At 37.1% G+C, this 13,005-nt stretch overlaps 1 protein-coding gene across 1 annotated transcript; it reads left to right on the plus strand.

The window, feature by feature from the left end:
* The first annotated feature begins 557 nt into the window (after nucleotides 1–557).
* LOC132172330 (MLO-like protein 12) lies at nucleotides 558–10,013 on the plus strand. Its single transcript, XM_059583811.1, has 15 exons — nucleotides 558–618; nucleotides 978–1,197; nucleotides 1,295–1,352; nucleotides 1,432–1,589; nucleotides 1,676–1,792; nucleotides 2,913–2,973; nucleotides 3,311–3,399; nucleotides 3,499–3,573; nucleotides 3,690–3,778; nucleotides 8,264–8,313; nucleotides 8,424–8,464; nucleotides 8,733–8,906; nucleotides 9,146–9,181; nucleotides 9,300–9,428; nucleotides 9,562–10,013. Exons 2-15 carry the CDS (start codon nucleotides 1,060–1,062, stop codon nucleotides 9,904–9,906), a joined length of 1,560 nt encoding a protein of 519 aa, XP_059439794.1. The 5' UTR covers nucleotides 558–618; nucleotides 978–1,059; the 3' UTR covers nucleotides 9,907–10,013.
* Nucleotides 10,014–13,005: the final 2,992 nt, after the last annotated feature.

Raw genomic sequence — 13,005 nt, forward strand, 5'->3', positions numbered from 1 at the left:
CATTGCAAGCAAATGAAATGACTTGCAGTTTGATCAACCCAAAAAGTCCTATTATTCCAAGTATATAATTACAAAACAGAAGGGCCAACTTCGGGAGCTCTAGGGCTTCGGTCGCAAACACGCATAAGATTCTCGATGCCCGACCAGCTGGACAAGTCAGCCATGGGAATCGGGGGGTAACTGTTGGAGATAAAATCCACTATGGGTCCCACTATCTCTCAACAACCCTACATTATCTCATAAGATCCTCCATTATCTCAACTACCTCACATTATTTTCCCACTATTTCACATGATTATTCAATTTTCTGAAGGGAGAAGATCAAGGAAGCAGTTATAGAGATAAAACCCTATAAAGAGAACTCAAGACAGAGGAAAAGGGGATCGGTCATTATTTCTTAATACATTGCTAGCTCCGGCTATATTTTGACCCCATATACGACAGCTAACTTAAGCATCAGAGGGTCTACGGAGCCTTCCCCGTAGACCCCTTTGACGCTCTTATTATTTTGTAGGAGCCCGAAGGTCACTGGTTAGAGACGCCTCGAAGAACGTGAAGATCACACTAAACGAAAACTGTTAGATCCAAAAAATGCTTCAACAACATTTTTGAACTCAGGTGAACCTTACATAAATTTAATGATAAATTTATCTATTCACTATGAAAATAATTAAAAATAAAATGAATTCTATCATTTTTCAAATACTTTATTATCATCACTCACGAGTAGGTTAAAATTCTTCTTCAACAAGCGGCGTTCAATATATAAAATTTTCAAATAAAATAGAAGGTAAAGAGCAAGAGTTGGAAGTTGGAACTCAAAAATCAGTTTTGTTGCGTGGTAAAATAGTCTTCATAGATGACGCACCCAGTGATGAACGAGGCTGAAATATTTTCACTAAAATGTGCTTGAGATACGTTGTGATAGCCCCACGTATATAGAAGTAACCCGCGGTTGTTCCATTAACGACTTCCAGTCAGCAGGAATACAAGTTTCAAAGCCTCCTCAAATCACTTCACAGACCTGAGAGAAACAGAGAGAAACAGAGAGGGAGAAGAATGGCAGAGGAGAAGGTGACGACGACAGCAGTTGAACGCACACTTGAAATAACGCCGACGTGGGCTGTGGCGATTCTGTGCTTCTTCTTGATACTAATCTCCATTCTTATTGAGAAATCGCTCTGTCGTCTCCGCAAGGTACAGCTGCATGGAAGAACTTTGATAAATCATGGAGGTATAAGTATAACTATGTATAATTAGTAATAACCCATCTATCTTTTGATCTTTTGAGCAGTATTTTACCAAGAAAAGGAGGAAATCTCTCATTCAGGCTCTTGACAAGATCAAGTCAGGTGAGAATTCTGAACATGGGAGTTAAATGTTTAATGGTTTTTTTTTACTGTTTTCTTAATGTATTCTCTGTTTCTGCAGAATTGATGCTTTTGGGATTCATATCATTGTTGCTGAATGTAAGCGAAAGGCCCAAAGCAAAAACTTGTATTCCAAAGAGTGTTGGTGAAACGTTTCTTCCTTGCAGTGATTATTCGACTGCAGCTGATGCAGAGGAAGAAACAAAATGTGCAGAGCAGGTGTGAATTGTTTAAGCAGATATTGAAAAACGAAACGTCGTTTCATGTGACAAATTAATTGAAGTTCAAATTCCATTGATGAGCAGGGAAAGGTGTCGTTGTTGTCAAGGAGAGGCGTTCAGGAGCTGCAATACTTGATCTTTATGCTGGGTGTCTTCCATATATTCTCCTCTGTCCTTACTTTCAGCCTTGGAATGGCCAAGGTAATTTCCATGGCTTTACAGTAACGTAAAAGCTTCACTTTCTGAGCTGCTTCTTCTCTTCCATCACCGGGTGCGGGGAATTTGATGGTTTGGTTAATTTAGTTTTGACTTTTACATTTAGGAAATTTTCTTGCAAATTCCCCGAAGTGTGAACTTTGACAACTTTTCAACTTTCCGTTCTACAGAGATTTTTAATGGGAAAGCTGGACCCCTGGTGTTGGACATTATAGAAATGATGTTCACCACACTAAAATCTTACAAATATCCGTCAGTAAAAATCTTATAAATATCCCACTTTATTGACATGGTTAATTATTGTTAAAAAAATAAAAATTTGAGCATGGGTTAAAACTGTCACGTTAATATTATGGGATAAAAATATATTTTTTAACATTTTTAATATATATATATATATACATACTAGACCCTACTGTATATATTAATACTACACAAACATCTCACAAATAAAAATCTTATAAATATCCCACTTTATTGACATGGTTAATTATTGTTAAAAAAAGAAAAATTTGAGCATGGGTTAAAACTATCACGTTAATATTGTAGGATAAAAATATGGTTTTTAACATTTCTAATATATATATACACAATAATTACTAGACCCTACCGTATATATATATTACACAAACATCCCACAAATATCATATAAAAAAAAGCGTACATTGTATGGTTTAGAAGCTAGACTTTACTGCTTTTAGCTTTATAGGATATTTTTGTATGGTAATAACATTACTCTGTAGAATATGAGTAATGCTATTTAGTAGTCTATTATAAGACCATTATACAATTTGGATGATATAACAAAAAAAATTAGCCTTTAATTTTTTTTTTTTCTTCTTAAAAAGTGTTGATTTTTACTATTACATCATCGAATTATATATATAAAAAGAAAAAAAAAACCCATATCAGCGCATCTTTTCCCGGTGTTTGTTTAAGGTGCATTGGTAACAAAACAAGCGCTAATATTTTAATATAAGCACCGACAAATAAGTGTCGCGATTTTCTATAAGTATTACTCTACAAATATTGAAGTAGTATATAACATTACTCTCGACATAAATGGCATTTGTTAAATTTTATTTGTTGAATTTATCTTTTACAGATGAGGAGGTGGGAGTCTTGGGAGGCAGAAGCCAGATCATTGGAATATCAATTTTCAAATGGTAAGCTTTGACGGCTATGAATCTACCTGGAATCTCGTCCGTTGCAAAGTCTCTGTGGACCCTATTGTTCTTGTTTTACTATGGTATCCTGAAACGTACGACAAATGGAAAATGATTTGTATGTACAGGAATGATTAATATTAATAAATTATTGAAGACATATTCTGCCACACTATGTCAAATAGTTAGTTAATTTAAAATTTTATAAAATAATAAATTTAATCAATTATAATGTTTTTAATCAATTGTGTATGTCGATTTACATGCAGACTCAATTTTTTTTTAAAATTTTTTTATGAATAATTCTTTTGTTACTGTTACATGATAAATTATGTAGACCCACGAAGGTTTCAGCTCACCCATCAAACATCATTTGGAAAGAGGCATCTGAAGTATTGGAGTGACCACCGATTTCTTCGTTGGCCGGTAATTAGTTCAATGAAAAACATGACCAATTTCAAACATTATTATTCCTTAATCAACAGAAGGCTCAATGTCATGATATAATTTTTCTATGTTTTGCAGGCCCGTTTTCTTCGGCAATTCTTTAAATCTGTTTACAAAGTGGATTATTTCATTCTCAGACATGGATTCATTACGGTATTGCATGCAACCAATCCATTATTTATATATAATTAGTCCATGCATGGTAATTTTCTTGATTAAGGGTGAAAAATATTAATAATTTTTGCTCTCTTCTGCTACCAATATTCTAGGCCCACTTTGCAGAAGGAAGTAACTTTGGTTTTCAGAAATATATAAGAAGGGCTTGGGAAAAAGATTTTGGGGTGGTTGTGGGAATAAGGTAAGCATGCATACTATTGTGCAAAAAAACATACGATCACAATTACGGTTAAATAAGGCAAGAACAATCACACACAAAATAACACCAAAATTTAAGTGGTTCCCCAATGTAAGGTACATCCACTGGTGGAGGCGATTACGAAGAAATTCACTATGAAAAATGGAGTACAACAATATAGTGGAGAGAAAATCACTCAGACCCAAAACCCCAATACACCCAAATCTCACTATCACATAATAGAGATTATTCTCAAAGGAAAAAACAAAAGACAAAAATACAAACTCTTCTTCTTTTGCCGAGATACGATGACGAGTGGTCTCTCTATTTCTTTTTCTCTCTCGCAGTAGCACTCTTTTTTTTTTTTTTTCCTCTTATTTTGGCGCCTCCAAAATCAAGAAGAAAACAGTCGGGGCTCTTTGTTTGCTCTCCTTTATTTTCTTTCTTGTCTCTAACTCATGAAACCAAGAAGGAAATACAAGAGGTGCGGCGCACTACTCTGCTGCCCTTCAAATAGCAGCCCACAAATTCACATATGCAAATTCACATATGCGGCTCTGTTGATGTTTTTTGCACACCCTATTTACGCACAAAACTTTGGCTTTATACATGGGCAAAGTCGGTGCACGGGTAAAACAAAACAGGCACGCCGCGTGCAAAAAAATTTTTTTTGCACTGGGCGTGCCATGCACGCCGCGTGCTCCCAATCAATGCTCGTCGGTGCACTCCAATTCTCCTAATACAAGTCATTCTTGGATTCCATATAAGACAAAAACTATAAAGCCTTTTACAAGAAAGACTTGTACACCACGTGAGCCCCACACACTCTAACTTAGAGAAGGATTTGGAGAGCTAGTCTCCCACGGTAGTACCCATAAACCAATAAAGCAAGACATAGGCCCATGACTAAATTGAGGGTTGAAAAGTCACATAGTCAACAATCTCCACCTTGACTTGAAACCCATCAAGTCACAACAAAACGAATCTCATTCTGATGCCTCCGCCCAAGCCCCTAAGGGCTATCACAATTCATAAGTGTCACTCAAGTCCAGGCACCTCTTGAACTTGAGCATATGACCTGGTTTAGAGAGACTACCATACTTTTCTACCAGCCCTCTAGGCCACATAGCTTTCTCTGTTGGCTCTTTTTTTTTTTTTCTATAGACCCATTTGCACTCTTTAGCCTTCTTTGCCTTGAGCAATTTTGTTGATTTCCAAGCTTTACCTTTCTGTAGTAACTCCACATTTGTCGGCATGCCATTTTGAACAGACGATGAGTCTCCACTACTAACTGTCAGAGCAAAGGAAACCATGTCCTCAAATTCATACCTCTCCGGTGCTTTTCGATTACGTTTCTCTCTGCCTCTTGCTAAAGAATAAGGCTCTTCTCGTTGCTCTAAGTCCCTTCACGATTCTTCGTCATCACATATGTCCGTGAGTGAACACTGTTCATCAAGCTCTACCTCCTCGACCTGTTTCCCTTTCTGGCTCTCAGTCGATGCTTCACTCTCACCCTTTCTTAACATATAGGCCTCATCAAATACCACGTCTCTGCTAACAATCTTCTTCTTTGAGACTGGATCCCAGAGCCTATAACCTTTAACACCAGATTCCAAACCAAAACAAATACATTTTCTTGGCTTTGAATCTAATTTTGATCGCTCTCCACTTTGCACATGAACGTATGTCGAACAACCAAATATTCTCAACATAGAATAATCAACCGGTTTGCCTGACCATACTTCCTTTGGAATCTTGAAGTCAATCCCAGCGGCTGGAGATCGGTTGGTGAGGAAGCTTGCATAATTAATTGCCTCAGCCCAAAAACTCTTTGGCAATCCTGCACTCAACCTCATACATCTCACCTTTTCCAACAATGTTTTGTTCATCCTTTCGGCAACTCCGTTCTGCTGTAGAGTTCCTCTCATTGTGAAGTGATGAGTAATGCCTTCTGTTTTGCAGAATTCCAAGAATGCAGTGTCTTTATATTCTAACCCATTGTCGGATCTCAAATACTCCACTCTTCTTTCAGTCTGATTTTCCTCCTGCGCCTTCCACTGCTTGAAGATGGTGAAAACCTCTGACTTGTGCTTCATAAAGTACACCTAGACCTTTCTTGAGAAATCATCAATAAAACTGACAAAATAATGTGTACCTCTGTTTGATGGCATCGCCACTTGTCCCCAAACATCTGAGTGAACATAGTCGAGAACACGTTTGCTTGTATGAGACGCCACCTTAAAGCTCACTCTTTGTTGCTTCCCATACATACAGTACTGCCGAGGTGGACACTGCAGCTTCGCCTGTAACTGTGTCCCCGAGTAACTTATACAAATTGCCAATTTTATTGCTCTTCATTGTCACCATTGCACCTTTAGTTATTTTCATAACTACATAGTTTGCTGAATAACCATAGCCCAAAGAATCTAATTTGCCTAATGAGATCAAATTTTTCTTAAGGTCAGGAACATATCTAACATTAGTGAATATCCTAACAATCCCTTAAAACATCTTGACTTTTATGGTACCTAGTCCAATGGCCTTACACCTAGCATCATTGCCCATTAGCACTGTACCCGCATTACAGGATTTAAATGTGTCAAACCACTGCCTATTTGGACACATATGATATGAATGAGCAGAATCCAAAACCCAAGAGTCTATGAGAGAATTTTTACCTGAGGAAACTGAAAGAACATCTGCGCTAACCTTGCTATCACTAGACTCACCATCGGCCACACCGATTGAATCTTCGGAACCTTTCTGATTCTTATCTTCTAGGTCTTGTTTCATCAGCTTGCAAAATTTTTTGTAGTGCCCTTTCTTGTGACAATAATAGTACTCCACGTCTTTTGCATCTGGCCGAGATTCTCCACCCTGTGCCGATCGTGACATAGACCGATACTGCTTACCTCTGTCGTTCTTCCCCTTAAATTTATTTCTTCCGCGCTTTGGCTCAAACCGTGCCACAAGCCCATCAGCCTGATCATTGACAGGTTTTCTCCGCATCTCATGTGACAAGAGAGATCCCGTCACCTATTCAAATGCCAGAGTCTCTTTCCCATATAACAATGTCGTAACTAGGTGATCATAATAAGGGGGAAGCGATGCCAACAAAAGTATCGCTTTATCTTCTTCTCCAATCTTCACTACAAAATTCAACAACTACATATTCAACATGTTGAACTTGTTAAGGTGCTCTAGCAAATTTGTATTTTTATTTTCCTCCATTTGTAAACCATATAGTTGTTTCTTCACGTACAGCTTAGTCGTCAAATTCTTCGCCATATATACTCTCTAATTTCTGTCAAATTGATTCTGCTTTTTCTTCATCAATCACATTGTGAATAACTTCATCTGATATATTAAGACGGATCACACTAGTAGCCTTCACATCCATCTCTTCCCAAACATCATTCTCCATCTTCTAGGGTTTCTTCGCCTTTCCCAATAACACCTTGTGAACTCCTTGCTGAATCAGCAAATCCTTTATCCTTCTTTGCCAAAAAGAGAAATTTTTCTTCCCATTAAACTTCTCTACTTTAAACTTGGTACTCGCCATATTTGCTGTTAATTTAATTTCTCGAACCTGATCTCTGATACCACTTGTTGTGCAAAAAACACACTATCACAATTACGGTGAAATAAGGCGAGAACAATCATACACAAAATAACACAAAGATTTAAGTGGTTCCCTCAATGTGAGGTACGTCCACTGGTGGAGGCGATCACAAAGAAATTCACTATAAAAGATGGAGTATAAAAATATAGTAGAGAGAAAATCACTCAGACCCAAAACTCTAATACACTCAAATCTCACTATCACACAATAGAGATTATTTTCAAAGTAGAAAACAAAAGATAGAAATACAAACTCTTCTTCTTTTGTTGGAATACAATGGCAGTTGGTCTTTCTATTTCTTTTTCTCTCTTGCAGTAGTACCCTTTCTTTTTTCTCTCTTATTTTGGCTCCTCCAAAATCAAGAAGAAAACAGTCTGCGCTCCTTTGTCTTCTCTCCTTTATTTTCTCTCGTGTCTCTAACTCATGAAGCCAAGAAGAAAATACAAGAGGTGCGGCGCACTACTCTCCTGCCCTTCAAACAGCAGCCCACAAATTCACTTGCGCGGCTCTGTTGATGTTTTTCGCACACCCTATTTACGCACAAAACTTTGGCTTTATAGATGGGCAAAGTCGGTGCACTCCAATTCTCCTAATACAAGTTATTCTTGGATTTCATATAAGACAAAAACTATAAAGCCTTTTTCAAGAAAGACTTGTACACTACGTGAGCCCCACACACTCCAACTTAGAGAAGGATTTGGAGAGCTAGTCTCCCACGGCAGTACCAATAAAGCAATAAAACAAGACATGGGCCCATGACTAAATTGAGGGTTGAAAAGTCACATTGTCAACACATACAAACAATTGCACTGTATAGTAACACATTGATATGTGATTAATCTTTCTGGGGCATCTTTTTTCTGCAGTTGGTGGATTTGGATATTTACTGTGTTCTTCCTATTCTTCAATGCACACGGTAAATTAAATTGAATTCATTTAAATTCAATAAGTAGATCTTTAGATTAATTAATTACTAAGCTTGGGAATGCTGACTAGCTAGCTAAATTATTTATTCTCTTTCTGCAGTATTTCGCAGTTACTTATGGCTTCCCTTCTTTCCATTAGTGGTGAGTAAATCAATTACTTCAACTACAATAATAAGAGAAATACTATATATATACTACACTTTCCTCTCACCTCAATTTCAATGAATTGACGTGGTAATGCTCATTAGTCTTTGTACCTTCCTTTTTTTAACGAGATTGATCTAGAGACCGATGAACATTGTCATATCAGTCTGGTAAAATAGATAGGGTGAGATAAAAGTGTCGTATAGAGCATTGCTTTCGGTGAAAGTAAAAGTGTTGTAAATTAAGGTGATTTGTGTTTTTGCAGATGCTGTTGATTGTGGGAACAAAGTTACGGGGCATTATAACCAAGATGTGCTTAGATAGCCATGAGAAATCTCAGGTTGTTAGAGGAACATTGCTTGTGAGACCAAGCGACCACTTTTCCTGGTTTGGTTGGCCCAAATTGCTTCTCCACCTTATCCACTTCATATTGTTTCAGGTCATCCTTCAATCTTTCTTCAGCTTTAATCTAAAGAAAAACAATTTCTTTTGACCCTTTAGATTTAAACAAGACTTCAGATCTTTTGACCAAATTTTACCAAGAAAAAGTGATTTCTAATATAGCTAAAGTTCCCCACAATAATATCCAATTCCCTTGTTCTTTCAGAATTCGTAATGAAATTATTTCAAGAAGGTAAACTTTATTCTAATAACAGAAACTTTTTTTGGGCTTTGCAGAATTCCTTTCAACTAGCATTCTTTGCATGGACTTGGGTAAGCATCCAAATTAATTAAGTTTATTGTTATTAATTTCTACCATTCTATTATATTATAAGTAAGGGGGAATAATAATATTCATTGTCTAATTATTATTACTTGCTTCAAATTACAGTACAAATTTGGTTTTAGGTCATGCTTCCACAAAGAAAATGAAGATATTGTCATAAGGCTTGCCATGGGTGTAGTTGTACAAGTCCTTTGTGGCTATGTCACACTCCCTCTCTATGCTCTGGTCACACAGGTAAATATATATTCAAATCCTACAGCTAATTATATGAGAAATTTTGGCAAATTAATTCACACACCCACATCAAGATTTTAAATTTCCTATCATTTTCCTTGAATTTTTTTTCACCCTCTGAAACATGCAACAGATCGGTACTTCAATGAGGAAAGATGTTTTCACAGAGGGTGTTGTTAATGGGCTGAAAAGATGGCGAGTGAAAGCCAAGAAAAGCGTTGCTTTGAGGAACACAAACAATTACTCACTAGACACCTCCCATGAGACTTCTTTGGTCGACACTTCACCTTCTTTCAATACCCTTGAAGCAACAATCTCAGTAGAATCTGGTTCCCCATCAGACCCCGAGTACGTGGCAGATGGAGTTGATGATGAAGAAAAGGGAATTGTTGGAGGAAGATCACAACCGGAGGAGAAGCAAAAAATCATGGGAGGCTTGTTTCATGGTTTTGATGTAGTGAAAAGGAAAATAGGCTAGCTAGCTCATAGCTGTACAGTTATTACAGTTATTATATATATATGGAGGAGACGATGCCGTTTTGGCTGCTTCTTAACTACTCCGACTACTGACATTTTTGGGCCTTGTCTTCATCACCTTGTATTTTTTTTCTATTTTTCTATGATTAATAGATTTCTACTAGCTTATGTCATTGGTTATATATTCTTAGTGATTAACACAACAGATAATAAGAGAGGAACTGTTCATTCTTATTTCATTTTGATGAAAAAAAGTTCATTTTATACTAAGAGAGGAATATGTAATAAGTGGCCGAATTGTGAGCGATTTTTTTTGGGCTCTGCTGATGTGGCATAGCTCCTAGCGATTTTTCAGAGTAGAGTGGTTCTCTGGGACTAGTTTTCTGAAACTTTATTACGCGCCTCCTTGTTCTAGCACATGTGGGCGCGTTACTTTTCCAACGACTCCGATTCCAGTGCCAGTGCTTCGCCGTTCCTTGCTCGTTGAATTTTGAGGAATGATCGATTGGTGAGTTATGGCCAAATGAGCAAATAGGGGTCGTAGGGGGGAAGAAGGTATCAAAATTGTTGTTGAAGGATGCTTCAGCGAATTTGAAGGTTGCTTTGCGATCTCTGGATTGTGAGGTAGATCAGAGTGATGAGGAAGATAATTGTGATAATTTGACAGAGTTTTGTGAGGATGTGGATGCTTCGAAGCTTGATACCCAGAATTTGCTTGTTGAAAATAACTCTGTTTTGCGGGAGAAGTCTTTGGCGATTCCTGCTAGTTTTCCTGAGGTTGAATTAGTGTGTAATCCAGTTGTTGTTGAGTCTTCTGTTACAGTTGCTCAGAAAAGTGTAGTTTAGGATTGGAGGCAATTGTTTCGTAAGGAGAAATCTATGGGAATATTGCAGTATTTTGCTCCTTCTCTTAAAGATGGTAGAGTTGTAGTAAAGCCACCTAAGGAAGCTATTGAGGAAGGTATTTCAAAATGGTCTTCTTCTCTGGTTGGCCAGTTTCTTGATAAGCCCTTCCCCTATTATATTGTTAAATGTACTGTAGAAAGTATTTGGGCTCAATATGGGAAGGTTGAAGTATACTTGTTGGAGAATGGCTTATATTTGTTTAAATTTGCTGATGAGAAGACACGAGATGAGGTGATGGAGGCAAAAGTTTGGCATATGGCTAATAAACCTTTGATCTTGCGTAAATGGATTCCTGGTATGCAACTTCTCAAGATTTCTTTATCTTCTGTTCTTGTTTGAATTAAATTACATAATTTGCCTATTGAGTTTTGGAATGCTACATCTTTGAGTTATGTGGCTAGTGGTATTGGTAAACCTATTTGTGCTGATTCTGTCACTGAGGAGCAGTTGAGGCTTGGTTTTGCTAGGGTTTTGGTTGAAGTGGATATGGATTTTGGTTTTCCAAAGGAGATTGAAATTGTTGGTGTTGATGGGGAAAGGGTTGTAGTTGGCATTGAATATCCTTGGCTTCCTGTCAAATGCAAGAGGTGTAAGTCATTTGGTCATCTTTCTCATACTTGTTCTAAGGTTAAGAAACAGGTGTGGCTTCCAAAAAAAGCTGAGCCTATTCAGAATTTGCATGATGGTTCTGTGATGGAGAAGGTTGCTGAGGTGAAGAATGTTGTTCCTAAAGCAGTGGTTGAGCCTAAATGGAATGTGGTTAGAGCTAAAAGAACTCATGTTTCAAATGCTACTATAAAGGATAGCAATAGTCATTGGACTAATTCTTTCCATCTTTTGGCTAGAGCTGATGGTAATTTTAAATCAAGAGAGGTGAGGGGTGTAGATACTTTTTCTTCTCTTCAAAATGTTATTGAATCTGCTTTGGTGGAGGAGAGTGCAAAAGTTAAAGGGAAAGGTAAAATGGGTGAAGAGGAGGAGGTCTTGATGAGAGGTTTTTCTCCTACTCAATGAATTTTCTGATTTGGAATGTAAGGGGTTTGAATCACCCCTTTAAGCAGGAGGTTGTGAGTATAATTAGAAAATATAAGATTAGCCTTATTTGTTTGATTGAGACTAGAGTGAAGGAAAATAAGGCTGAAAAAGTTAGGGCTTGTATTGTGCCAGATTGGGACTAGGTTTTTAATTATGATAAACACTTTTTGGGAAGAATCTGGATTTGTTGGAAAAATTCTGATTATGAAGTGTTTGTTTTGGATAAAAGTGAGCAAAGTATTAATTGTTCTATTAAGTCCCTTACTAGTAATTTTTGTTGGTTTCATTATTTTGTCTATGGGGCTAACCAAGGGGGTGGATAGAAAGCATCTTTCACTAATTTGTGTTCTATGAAGGCAAAAGTAGGTACTAATCCTTGGATGATTTGTGGGGATTTTAATGTGGTTCTTTCCTTGGCTAAAAAATGGGGATTTGATAATCTATCTTCTTATAAAATTGAATTTGGTCAGTGTTTGAATGATCTTGAAGTTTTGGATCTTAATTTTAGTGGGTGTTTTTACAATTGGACTAATAAAAGTGAGGAGCCTCGGTTTGTAGCAAGAAAACTGGATAGAGTTTGAGCTAATGTAAACTGGATGAGTCTTTTTGGGAATACTGTTGTGGAACTCCTTTCAGGGGCATCCTACTATTATTTCAGTAGGTACTTTAAAAAGTTTTGGCCCTAAACATTTTAAGTTCTATAACTATTTGTTAGAGCATAAAGGGTTCTTGGATTGGGTTAAGGAGGGTTGGAGCATTCAGGTTGAGGGATTCCCAATGTTTCAATTGTATGTTAAGCTTAGGTCTGTGAAAGCTGTATTAAAAGAGAAAACTCTGGTTTGTTTTGGGAATTTGAAGCAAAAAGTTATTTAGGCTCAAGAGAATCTGAGCTTAGCTCAAAATGATGTTTTTGCTTCTTTTGGTAGTGTTGATAGTCTTCTTAAGGAGAGGGAATGTCTTCATGCTTATGTTTCTATTTCTAGAGCTAAGGAATCTTTCTTGAAGTAGAAGGCAATGAATCAATGGTTGAATTTGGGAGATCAAAATAACAGGTTTTTCTATAGATCTTTTAAGGTTCAAAATGCCAAGAAAACTATTAACTATCTATGGGATGAGCATGGCACTAAAGTGGATGATGTTGATCATATTAAGAGGGTGG

This window comes from Corylus avellana, chromosome ca2, assembly GCF_901000735.1.
Source record: "Corylus avellana chromosome ca2, CavTom2PMs-1.0".
Taxonomy (NCBI): domain Eukaryota; kingdom Viridiplantae; phylum Streptophyta; class Magnoliopsida; order Fagales; family Betulaceae; genus Corylus; species Corylus avellana.